The 13,643-nt window shown below is 36.3% G+C and overlaps 1 protein-coding gene across 2 annotated transcripts in view; it reads left to right on the top strand.

The window, feature by feature from the left end:
• Positions 1–13,643, top strand: part of cracr2aa (calcium release activated channel regulator 2Aa) — a 49,343-nt gene that overhangs the window by 17,657 nt on the left and 18,043 nt on the right. For both annotated transcript variants that reach the window (XM_051724595.1, XM_051724596.1), the window contains exons 5-7: positions 2,449–2,595; positions 6,394–6,484; positions 7,149–7,244. In XM_051724595.1, the coding sequence (XP_051580555.1) occupies positions 2,449–2,595; positions 6,394–6,484; positions 7,149–7,244 (334 nt within the window). The remainder of the gene's footprint in view (positions 1–2,448; positions 2,596–6,393; positions 6,485–7,148; positions 7,245–13,643) is intronic.

Below are 13,643 nucleotides of genomic sequence, written 5' to 3' on the forward strand. Positions count from 1 at the left end.
GTTTCTTTATTTTACATTTGTTCATAAAGAATTGTCATTCAAGTCCCTTTTCCACTAAATGATGCAATCTAGTGCTATACTCTCATATGACATGTTTTACATGCATCAGAACGGTAAAGGCCGCTGTTATGAGTTGTCTTGCCAAATATAGACATTAAAAGAACTTATCACATCATGCATACCTCACAGGCAAACCACGCCGTATTACAATAGTATCCTTAACTTCATATAAAGCATAAAAATAACATTTTGACTGATGGAGCATGTTGTGAATAAATAAATATATTTGTCTATATTTTCCAAGCAGTCTCTAATATTTTTATATGTGTATTATAGAAAAGAGCTGTCACTGCAGCTTCATATAAATAATCAGCTTCATTAAATAAATGTAATCCACATTATATCATTAAAAGAAGCTGTTATAATAAATAAAAGGGAATATGTTACGTTTCATAATTGTTTGTCACTTTCTGTGGGATTTTTGATTATTACACCTGTTAGTAATGCGTGTAGCTGAAATAGTCAAAACCGTTAAGTAGAAGGTGTTGACATATGTTGTATATTTCCAGAAATATCTCTGATCTCATTCAAATGTCACTTTATTCCACACTAAAACACACAGGAAGGGAAAGTTCATTCGATAAATAAAAATACAGTTGTCCCAAAATCCAGTCAATACTGCGAGATGGCTCATCCCCAAAGGGAGGCATGTTCGATGAAGCTGAGGTTCAATAGTTTCTTTTCATCGAGCATATGGTGAGTTGAGGACTGATGTCACGCATGACCGGATGCACTTTCAGCAAACATGCCGCCACTCCTAAAAGACAAACGCTGATGCTGGAAGACGTCAATTTTATAAGTTCATTCTTTTGACTGATTGATGTCACTGAGTGTGATGCTTTATTTTTTTACAGTTTGGATTAGAGTCTGTATTTCTGTCCGTGTGAACTGCTGATTCTGATATAACCGCTTTAAAGGAGGATTCAGGGTTTTACCCTGTAAAGCCTGACATATGAAAGATTGTCAGTAAATTATAATTTTTATCATATGTATTTTATGCATCAAACACTATATTGACATTTAAAAAGAACTTTTTTCACTGGTTCTCAGGAACTTATGGTTAGATGACATCATAATGGCTTGTGATGTAAAATAATGAGATCGTTATAATGACAGAGCAGGCCGCATATATGAAAATACACAGAAATATTAGTTCACACTTTAAATATATCTTATTAAATGTATGTCAGAATTGTTTTGTGGTGTGCATGAATGTAATGTAATGATGATTGAGAGATATAACTCACCTGTTGTTTCATACTTGATACATAGATTTCAAAGGGTATTTTTCAATAAAATAATATACAAAATTTTAACCAAGCACAAGTTGCTTATGTTCAGCAAATACTCATTTTAAAATATCAGTAACAATATAATCATTACAGTCACTTTTACTTTATTAAAATCAGCTGTCATTTATCCCAACATAAGAGTCACTTTTTACATTTTAAATAGATCGATATAAACATTGAAACCACTTTTGTTCCTTTCTTTTTTTTCAGAAATAACCACTACATGTGCCATAAACATTTCAAACTTACATACTATAGGTTATTTGGCTCGTCAGCTTGAACAGAGAGTGAAACAGGAGCCGTCAAACGTTGTGTATCATATTTGAAACACACGGCATTATAAGGTTAAATACAAGTTAAGTTCAGTCAACAGCATTTGTTGGTATAACGTTGATTACCACACATGAATCTAGAACATTCAAATACATACTGTACACACTGAAACCGGAACATTCCTCTGAAGAGGTTATTGTCTCCATTCACTTCCATTGTAAGTGTCTCACTGGAACACAGATTTGTGCTTATTTTAAAGAAAAGGAGGGATGAGTCAAGCTAAATTTTTGTGGTAATCAGCATTATCCCACAAATGCTGTCAATTGAGATGAACTTGTGTTGAACCCGGAATATTCCTTTCAGTTCCTGTCACAAACCTAGTCTTATAAACCTTTACTGAAATGTTGCTTTTATTCGAATAATTGATTGAAACCTAATTGAGTTGGTTGATTTTAATTAGCTGTCATGTAACGGTCTTTTCTCAGCTATAGATAACTTCCCTGCAAATTCCTTCTTTTAATTAATCGAGATTCAGAAAACAATGCGATTTCCAAGACCAAGGTTACTATACTGAAATTATTGTTAAATTTAGACCATATTTGATGTATCAAAATTTTGCCTTGATGCATTTAATAGTTCCTGGTACCGAAATGTAATCTTTAAAGTAAGTCTGAGGAGTGTTTCAGTTGTGTAGCACACTCCTATGAAGTGTGGTAGACTAAAATTAATCAAACATCTGTGCCGTACGTTGATATAAGTCTTAGTGGTTATAAGACGATGGTTTTGATAAGATGTACGGTATGTGTGTGTTGTGATGTGTCAGTCCAGGAGAGGTGCGCAGTCTTTGGGCTCAGCTCCGAAGAGACGAACCTCACCTCTTGTCCAACTTTGAGGAGTTTCTTACCCGAGTCACTTATCAGATCAAAGAGGCCAACCAGGAGAAGAGTGAGATGGAGACGGCTCTCAAAAGGTCAGATGTCAATGTTTCTCCTTTCAGATTTGTTACAAAGCATGCATTCTAAAACTGATTATACTGGTAACACTTTATTTAGGGATCAGAAATTAGACAGTAATTAATGGCACTTGTAAGTGACTAGTTATGGACTTTTTTCGCATCATAAGGCATTTATTAGGCCTTTATTGGCTGAATCCTTATACTTGCCTTACAGCCATTTACTAGATAAACACATAAGATATCAATAACTAGTACTGTGCAAATGACATCCTTTATAGGTTCTCCGTATACCGTGTGATTGTGCAACTTGCAAGTGTAAAATACATATGGAATGCATATTTCAACAAAGGCATTACATAAGAGCTGAAAAAATCAAACTCCGCTTCAACCGATAATAATTGGTTGGTATACTGCTCCGTTTATAAAGACTAAACATCTAGAATAACTACTGTCTTTACTTTTGTATAACAGCACTGTGCTTTTCAGTTCATTTGAATGGCTTTACTGAAATACACATTCTATAAATATTTTAGACGTATAAGCTGCACATTCACACACTGTACTGAGAACCTATAAAGACAATACTAGCTATTCGTATATTTTGTTTTTGGCTAGTACGTTAATTAAAAAAGAATAAGAAAAATGTAAAGGGGCTATAACGCATGAATAAGAAATCAGCTAGTAATAACAGGGTTCCCGTGGGTCCTTAAAAAGTCTTAAAATGTCTTAAATTCAGTTTTCTGAAATGTAAGGTCATAAAAAGTATTAAATATCTTAAACGATACAACAAAAGTCTTAATTGTTATTTAAAGAGGTCTTAAATTTGGGGGTGGAAAGACAGGAATCGTGATATGACCTAATGTGATTATCAAACTTATCAAAATAAATGCACGCTCTGCGTCCTTCAAAGTGAAAGCGCGGCACTGTTGTATTTTCTCCAAACACGCGGGGGCTTGTGAGTGTTTCCTGCTGTTGCCCTGCTGTTCACAATCATTAGGACATATCGGAAATTTATGACAAGCGATCACTAGAGATCAACTGCTGATGATGATGATATAGTGTTGATGAAATGACAATGTGGGGGGGGGGGGGGGGATTTTCTGCCCAATTCCCAATGCGCTCTAAGTCCTCGTGGTGGTGTAGTGACTCGCCTCAATCCGGGTGACGGAGGACGAATCTCAGTTGCCTCCGCGTCTGTGACCGTCAATCCACACATCTTATCACGTGACTTGTTGAGCGCGTTACCGTGGAGACGGAGCGCATGTGGAGGCTTCACGCTATTCTCTGCGGCATCCACGCACAACTCACCACACACCCCACCGAGAGCGAGAACCACATTATAGCGACCACGAGGAGGTTACCCCATGTGACTCTACCCTCCCTAGCAACCGGGCCAATTTGGTTGCTTAGGAGACCTGGCTGGAGTCACTCAGCACACCCTGGATTCAAACTCGCAACTCCAGGTGTGATAATCAGCGTCAATACTCGCTGAGATACCCAGACCCCCGACAATGTTTACTTTTAATTTGAATTGTTTTTCCCTTATTTGTTTGAATGTGTAGCTGGAAGCAGTGAAGCACAAACTTTTCAAAATAAGAGTCCCCAGTGTAAAAGTTCCACGCTATGAATCAAATCCCCCCCCCCCATAAAGTGCATCTGGAATTTAATTAAATTTGGACTCTTGTAGCCTCTGTCTGGCCCTCCCCATCACAGGAAGGAAAGACTAAGAACATGTAATATAGGCTACCAATTTTAAAAAGTATTGGCAGACTAACTGACTTTCTTTCAACACATTATCGATCAGCACAATCCAACATCGGTCGACCTCTAATTTGTATCTATTTATGTACATGCACGTAAACCAATTTTAATGTGATATATATGTGTAAAACATGTCTTGAGTGTTTTAAACTTGCATATATCCTATCCTGTTTTTCTGATGATCGATGTTAAGGTCATGTTGAATGTGTGCTCCTGCCTGTTTAAGTAAGAGTCTGTGACACATGATTTATTTTGAGATTGTGTTGGTTTGTTTTGAAATGAGGATACGGTATTAATTTGATTTGTTCAGGTCTTGGAAAAGGTCTTAAAAACATGACTCTGTGTGCATTTTTCATTTCCCTTTTGTAATTTGTAACTAGTAGCACCTAATAAACAAGCAAAAAATTATGGGTACTAGATTCTAGGAATCTATCATTGTCTCATGTCTGTCAAACATGTTGAGTGATCCAAACATCATCTGCAGCCTGAAACTGAACTTTTGATCAGATTTTAGGAGTGAATGCACTTAACTGCATAGAGAGCTATAGGATGCTCCCTTGCTCCCTATTTAGTGAATGACTTAACCTCCAGTGTGCTGTCTGTCTGCACTGGTCTCAGAACAGTTTGAAATGCACCTTATGTTCATCTTAACTCCATATAAAGCCTCTGAAAGACACATTTATCAGCTTTTGGATGAAGTCATTTATTGTCAATGTGATAATGCACAGTAAATATATAAGAATGCATTTATTAATGTTAATGAACAGACATGTATTGCACAATGATTACAACATAAAATATAACAAAATGTATATTAAAATGAAGCTAAATGACCCACAGATGTGTTAGAGTTTAAAGTTATTCAAAATAACTAACAAACACGTTTTTCAACTTTTGAGGAAATGTGGTGCCAGTGTCCACGTATGTGGACATCATGTTTATCAGGATGCTGATGAGTGAAAAATTAACAGATTTTTTAAAGCGGCATATCAAACGAAACTAGAGACTCTCCTCTTTACAACCAAACAGGTTTAAATGAAAACACTTCAAGAGATTTCTTACCAGAGGCACTTTTGTTGGCGCTGCGCCCGTAGAAGCACCTCACAGAAATCAACGGCATGTTGTTGTGTCACGTGAATCGGTGCAGCAGAAGTTTAACCCTTAAATGACAGTCTTAAGTCTTGTGAACAGTATTCAGTCGGTTTTTATTCATTTATATTATGCATTGCATATAGTGAAGCCAAAATACAAAGTCAACGCATGTGGACACGGGGTTGCACACTTACAAGTGCTATTATTAGTCATTAATTACTGTCTAATTTCTGATCCTTAAAGTTTTACCTACACATCTTGCAATGCAGTATATGCAACAACACGTGAAGTACTGTGCTAACAAGTTTGTACATTACAACTTGAACATGTATAGTTACCACTGATTATTACAGAAGTGTTATTATGTCTGTGGGTGTAAAAAAAAAAAAAAAAATAGACCATCAGTTTAAGAAACACTGCTTTTTTATTATTTAAATGTAGTTTTTGTTAGCCACATTTAAACTCACGTCGCCAACATGGGCACCATGGCTGAATGTGCCGGAACACGTGTTTCATTATCATGTGGCTCAACAGAATTCACTGAAGCATTGTTTTACTCCATCATTCAGTATTTAGTACTGCCTTTGAAAAAACGTAAGGGAAAGCTGAATAACTTCTCCTTTACTGTGCACTTAGACTCGATATTCTCATATAGCTTTAGAAATATGTAAGTGTGACCTGCCTGTGATCACATGAGCTGTGAATGAAAGGTAAAATCACACCGCTGTTTATTAAGAGGATTTCATCACTCGACTGTGTGTCTGTGTCAGACTGTTTTGACCCTCACATTGTCTACCAAACAAAAAAGACACAAAGTAAACAAAAGAGAGGTGATTATTTCTGAATCACATGGAAAATGATAAATGCACTCTGAACGATTCTACACCATGAACGTGTCAAATGGTGTTTAATATTTAAAATAACGTAAATCTTTCCGAATGATCATGATGTCTTTTATAGGAAAGCAGCGACACATGATGATGAAATCCAGCGATTGTATGAAGAAATGGAACAACAGATCAAGAACGAGAAGGACAGGATTCTCCTCGAGGTGAAACAGAAGCGGCCCATTATACCTGTGAACCTCTTTCAAGAATGGAGCGCTGGTGTCATTTCTAGTTTCATGATTATTAACTACTAATCTAAATGTATTTGTAGTAATAATAGATTATTTACCCTGATAAGCAGTTTCTAAAAAAAATACCATTACTACATCATATTCTTAAAGTTGAAGGTTAGGGTTAGCACATTCAGCAAAGAACCCTCCTCTGATCTAGAACCATGTGTCACCAAATAGGGCTCTTGGGTTGCTTTACGGTTCTTTGTTCTTGATGTCACATTAAAGTTCTTCAGAACAGTTTTTCAGGGTTCTTTAAAAGCACCAGGACGTTCTTTGTGGAACTAATGAAGGTGCTTCTGTGGCGTCTGAATGCAAACAACTGGATTCTCATTGGAACCTTGATGTGTACATTTTATTTACAAGGTTCAGTGATGGTTAACGTTTAAAAACAATTAACCTTTAACCTTTATTAAACCTTGTAAAATTGTGGCAAATTAGTATTAGCCACCACTGTCATCGTAAAAAGAAATTCAAATGACAAACTCACACTGCTTGAAGGAAATCCTGTATTTATTAATTATGATTTTACAGTCGGAACAATAAATGTTTTAGTAACTAGGATAAACTGTAAACATCAGACTCATGGGTTCTGTAGGATTCTGAGCGGTTCTTGACTCGCAGTCAGGACATGGAACATCAGCTGTCCAGTAAAGAGAAAGAACTGGAGATCCTGTCTAACAAACAGAAACGGGTGAGTAACAAGCAAACTACTTCTTCACATCATCGCTACTCATAACGTTAAGCTAGTAACAGTGTTGTGGTCAACACCAGCTCATCTGAGTCTGAAACAAGACTTTAAATGAATGTGTTAAATGCATAGTTCAGGTTTAAAGAACTAAAGTGACTCTGTGCTCACATATCAAATATACCTCATATATTATTTGCTCATGCATATGTTGGTTGAACAATATTAATTTTAGGTTAGGGAAACATGTATTGCAATGAGGACATGTCAGTGAAAACTCAAATTAAAAGTGCAAAGTGCCGATGTGGCTTTGCAGTGCAATACAAACTACCAGCTTCAGTGTGCTATTATTATTCCATTCATTTTAAGTAAATATTTCTGCTATACAAAATACGGTATTACTCTACTATGACTAAAATGGACCTAAAAACCAAACAATAATGTATTAAATATGACATACTGTTTATGCAGAAAGTGAATTTTTACTTTCAATTTGTTTACAATATTCCATTCATGGTATATCAAGCATTTCTGCTTTACCTGCAGGACTTAATCTCGGTGTACGCACCGAAACTTTAAGGTTTTTTTATTTTTACAAAAACAACACCAAACCATTCAATCCTGGGCTAAACATTTTTAAAAGACTTGGAGGCCGTTCAGACAGAACAAGTATTTTAAGAGCGCAAGTGTTAAGCGTGGCCATGTTGTTTTGGTATTTTCATGCAAGCATGCGTTAAGTCCAGGCGCAAGCGGGTTTGGAGAAATCACGTGTGCAACACGCATAAGGGCTGGACTAAGTGTAATTTAATTCTGAGGTTCTTCTCCGGTTATTCCAGCGACTGCGTCCTATCATATAGTCCATTCCCTCAAGCACCAACGATATAAATAAAGACAGCACATTTATAAGAAGTTAGTCGTGTAAATGAACTGTATGGAATGAATTAGAAGAATAGAAATGTGGACGTACGTTCTTTTGTGCATTATCTGCGTCCTTGATGAATGCCAGACAATATTTCTATGACAGTGTCACATGATACTTTTATATGAATGAAAAATGCGTTTATCCCCTTTTCTCCCCAATTTGGAATGCCCAATTCCCACTACTTAGTAGGTCCTCGTGGTGGCGCGGTTACTCACCTTAATCCGGGTGGTGGAGGACAAGTCTCAGTTGCCTCCGCTTCTGAGACCGTCAATCCGCGCATCTTATCACGTGACTCGTTGTGCATGACACCGCGGAGACTCACAGCATGTGGAGGCTCATGCTACTCTCCACGATCCACACACCACTCACCACACGCCCCATTGAGAGCGAGAACCACTAATCACGACCACGAGGAGGTTACCCCATGTGACTCTACCCTACCTAGCAACCGGGTGAATTTGGTTGCTAAGGAGACCTGGCTGGAGTCACTCAGCACACCCTGGATTCAAACTCACGACTCCAGGGGTGATAGTCAGCGTCAATACTCGCTGAGATACCCAGGCCCCACGTAATTATTATTAATAATAACACAAATCATGGCTGTTATTAATAGTTATTGTATCGAAACACACTTCACTTCTGCTGGTCGATTTTATTGAAACATAAACAAATTAAATAAAATATATTTCCAAATTCAAATTGAAATACAAACAAAACGAAAATGTAATAAAAATAACGTTCAAAAGTGTTCAATAAATCATTGTAAATCCAAACATTTTACACTCTCCACCCCTTTTACAGTGACATAAAAATCACTTGACGACAACAGGTGGAAAAATACCAATATAATTAATCATAAATACAACTGTAAATATAAAATATATAAATAAGCCATGACTCTTAGATAGTTTGACACAATCTCATAATTATAATTTTTTCTCAAAACGGCTACAACAGGGATTGTCCGGGACATAATTTGATGTTCCACTATATTTTAAGAGTTTGGACATGAACTTTATTATCACCTGCTGGTGAAATCTCCAAACTGCTAATGCAGGAACTGAATTTGGACTTTGCGCTGAGATAACAGGTGGTATTGAAACAACTTAGTGCAATGACAAAATTCTGAGGAAAATAGCAAATTGCACTTTGCATCGCTTCAGTAACATAAAATACACACACAGTAGTGCAAACACACCCACACATGCACACTCGCGCTTTGCGCTCTCACAAAAATAGATCCCAGGAGCTTAAAAAAAAAACAGTCACCGGAAACACAGTGATGTGAGACGCAACAGTCATAGACCTTCCATTTTGGTCAAAGATATTATAGATGCAAAAAACGTGTTTGATGTGAACAGCCCCTTATTCACATGGCACAACACCAGTTGAAGTTTCTCAAAGTTTCCTGTCAAAAAAACATTATTTGTTTTTGTTTCAAATGATTGTAGGCAAATAATGCATGTCAGATAAGTCAGCTGGTCTCGGGGGAAAGTCCGAGGCCACACATGTTTGAGTGTGAGTCTGAATGATCTCGAGTTCAAGACCAAGAAGTTAATGAGGTAATTTCCTGTAAGAGCTGTAATCCTGACGAAAGGTTGTGATCAAATACGTGTCATAAGTCTCCTCAAGTTTCACATGTTTTCTTCTTTTCATTTGGCTAACACACTCATCTCGTGAAGATTTGTGTGAAATTTTAAGATGCACAACAACAATAAACAAACCCAGCAAAGCCTTTTAACGTTGATGAATAAACAGAAAGCAGCAGTCTTAAAATGTTAACTTCTATTACAGCAAAAATCATCCAAACGGACTTTCGGCTTGTGCTGTTTTTATGTTGCTGTTGTGTGAAGAGTTCAAATGTGCCGTACGTTTGATAACAGTCCTGGTATTGTGTCCCATTTTTGTGTTTATATTTAGCAGCATAGCCGTGTCTAGAAACACAAGTGTGACAGCTTTCTTATCACTTCATTCCTCTCACGACGTCCCTGACAAACATTTACAACAGCACTTCTACTTCTTCAGTGTGTTCTCGGTTATATACTGAACAGTGCTAAATGAAAAATTATTTCTAAACTGACTTTAAAACTATACAATGGCCCACAAAAGCATTTGGACATTTAAAATGTAATGAATTTCTTTAAATAGAAAAAGGTCATCAACAACTAAGGTGAATAAAATGAGAAATCTTTTAAATTCATAGAAATTTAATCCAAGTGTCCAAGTTTGGTTTCACATATTTTTGAAAAACATTTATAGCAATTTCTACCCAAAAATGTATTTAATGATGTGAAAAATGTCATGTGGTGTAATTCCACTACAGATTACAGAATACATGCTGTAAAATGTAATCTGTAATGTATTCCGTTAGATTACTCATTACTAATGTAACAGAAATACTTTGGATTACTTCTTCAGCACTGGTAGATTTTTTCACTTGTTTTGACTATAAACTTTGACTATACTTAGAAAAGTACAGTAAGACAAAATTAAATTGTATTAAAAATAAATTATCTGAAAAAAACCTGAAGAGCTTGTAAAATAAATGTATCTTGTTTTAAGGATTTTTAGATAAGATTTTAGATCGTTTTACAGGAAAACAGTACAAAAATTCGGTAACACTTTACAATAAGGTTCCGTTTGTTAACATTAGTTAACAACATTAGGTAACATGAACTATCAATGAACAATACTTATTAAGCATTTATTAATCTTAGTTAATGTTAACTCCAACATATTCTAATGCAGTTTTAAAATCAAACGTTGTATTAGTTAACATTAGTTAATACACTATGAACTAATAATGAACTAACAGTGAACAATTCTATTTGTATTAAATAACATGAACAAAGATTACTAAATGATGTAATGCATTAATGGAACCTTATTATAAAGCGTTACCAAAAATTATTATAAAAAATAAGATTTTGTCCTAATTTTAAAGATCTTACTAGAGAAAAATAACACTGTGTAACAATTATTATTATTTTATTTATTTATTTTGTTCCTGGGTAGTAAGTGTTATTTCCTAATTGCTTATGCCTCAAAAGTATAGAAAATGGCTATTATTCCCCACATACTTTGCTTTTGTGACCAGGACAGTGATATTTTGAAATTGACCTATTTCCAATGAGAAAACGGGCGAATTTGTGTCTTTTCGCTCACATAAAGTCAGAAAAAAAACAACATATGAATCCAACTGAACATGTATTTATACTAAAGTAATATTCAAAGCCGTGCTGGTCCATAATGGTAACAAGTACCCGTCTCTTCCCCTGACTCACTCGGTGCACCTCAAAGAGGATTATAACAGCATCAAGACCTTGCTGGACGCCTTGAAGTATGATGAGTACAGCTGGGAGGTCATAGGAGACTTCAGAATGGTGGCATTCCTGATGGGACTCCAAGGTGGTTTTACCAAGTTTCCCTGCTATCTTTACCTTTGGGACAGCAGGGACACCAAGGCGCACTAACACAGGCGGGACTGGCCACAGTGGACCAAGTTCTCTATGGGGAGGAACAACGTCAAGTGGGAGCCACTGGTGGACCCCCGGAAGGTGCTGATGCCACCACTGCACATCAAATTGGGCCTTATGAAACAATTTGTCAGAGCTCAAGATAAGGAGTCGGCAGCCTTCAAGTACCTTCAAGACTTCTTCCCTAAGCTGACTGAAGCAAAGGTCAAAGCCGGTGTCTTCGTCAGACCACAGATAAAGAAGGATTTTGGATTCATATGTTGTTTTTTTCTGACTTTATGTGAACGAAAAGACACAAATTCGCCCGTTTTCTCAGTGGAAATAGGTAAATTTCAAAATATCACTGTCCTGGTCACAAAAGCAAAGTTTGTGGGGAATAATAGCCATTTTCTATACTTTTGAGGCATAAGCAATTAGGAAATAACACTTACTACCCAGGAACAAAAATTGTGTTACATAGTGTAATTATCATCTAATGTGGATATCCTTGATAGAAAAATGTCATCGTGCCTGATAACAGGTGCATGTAAAAGGGCTAGAAATAGCATTTTATCTTACTCAAGGTTAACTATTTGTGCTGTTCTAAGAGTGCACACTATCACATCATCTTCTGATCGAATAACATCATATCCACCTTTTCACTCATAACAGTGTGAAAGCGCCCTCTGTCTGCTCGTGTGAATATAAAACATCATAAGAAAGTGTTTCAATGCTGTTTAAATGCATTGCATCATTAATATGGATGTATTCCAACAAAACAGATGAAAAATTAAAGGCAGGAGCTATTTACACTTAGTGCACATAGCGATAAATACTATTTAAACTAAGTGTAAATAGCATAAAAATGCATCTTCTTTGCAATAAGTGCATATAGTGTTTGATGATATTTGCACCCCTTATTAAATACTAACATACAGTAAACAGTTGTGGCATCACTGCAGTGTGTTTATTGTGTTTATTAAGAGTCCCACAGACACACTACACCAACCCCTAACCCTAACCTTCCTTTAGAAAAAATGTCCATGGTTTTACTACAGTAACCATAGTATCACCATGATATTATGAAAAGCATAGAAACCACAAAATTAAACAAGATTACAATATGAACCATGTAACTGTAGTAGCACCATTGTTAAATGCATGAAATCTATGGTGTCCACCAAAAAAACATGGTTACTACAATATTACTATTGTAAAACGATAGGTTTGATCCAGTTAAAATTAACTTTCTCTTAACTCTCCGACCTTCACCGTGACCAAATCACTGCGAGGAAATCAACCTTTATATACATTTTTATTTATTATTATACAGTTGAAGTCAGAAGTTTACATACACTTAGGTTGAAGTCATTAAATTCATTTTTTAACCACTCAGCAGATTTTATATTAGCAAACTATAGTTTTGGCAAGTCGTTTAGGACATCTACTTTGTGTATGACATGAGTAATTTGTCCAGCAATTGTTTACAGACAGATTGTTTAACTTTTAATTGACTATATCGCAATTCCAGTGGGTCAGAAGTTTACATACACTAAGTTAACTGTGCCTTTAAGCAGCTTGGAAAATTCCAGAAATAGGAGGTGTACTGAATTGGAGGTGTACCTTTGGATGTATTTTAAGGCCTACCTTCAAACTCAGTGCCTCTTTGCTTGACATCATGGAGAAATCAAAAGAAATCAAGACCTCAGAAACAAATTGTGGACCTCCACAAGTCTGGTTCATCCTTAGGAGCAATTTCCAAACACCTGAAGGTACCACGTTCATCTGTACAAACAATAGTATGCAAGTATAAACACCATGGGACCACACAGCCATCATACCGCTCAGGAAGGAGACGCATTCTGTCTCCTAGAGATGAACGTAGTTTGGTGCAAAAAGTGCAAATCAATCCCAGAACAACAGCAAAGGACCTTGTGAAAATGCTGGAGGAAACAGGTAGACGAGTATCTATATCCACAGTAAAACGAGTCCTATATCAACATAACCTGAAAGACTGCAAAGCAAGGA

Source organism: Myxocyprinus asiaticus, chromosome 18, assembly GCF_019703515.2.
Source record: "Myxocyprinus asiaticus isolate MX2 ecotype Aquarium Trade chromosome 18, UBuf_Myxa_2, whole genome shotgun sequence".
NCBI classification, from domain to species: Eukaryota; Metazoa; Chordata; class Actinopteri; order Cypriniformes; family Catostomidae; genus Myxocyprinus; species Myxocyprinus asiaticus.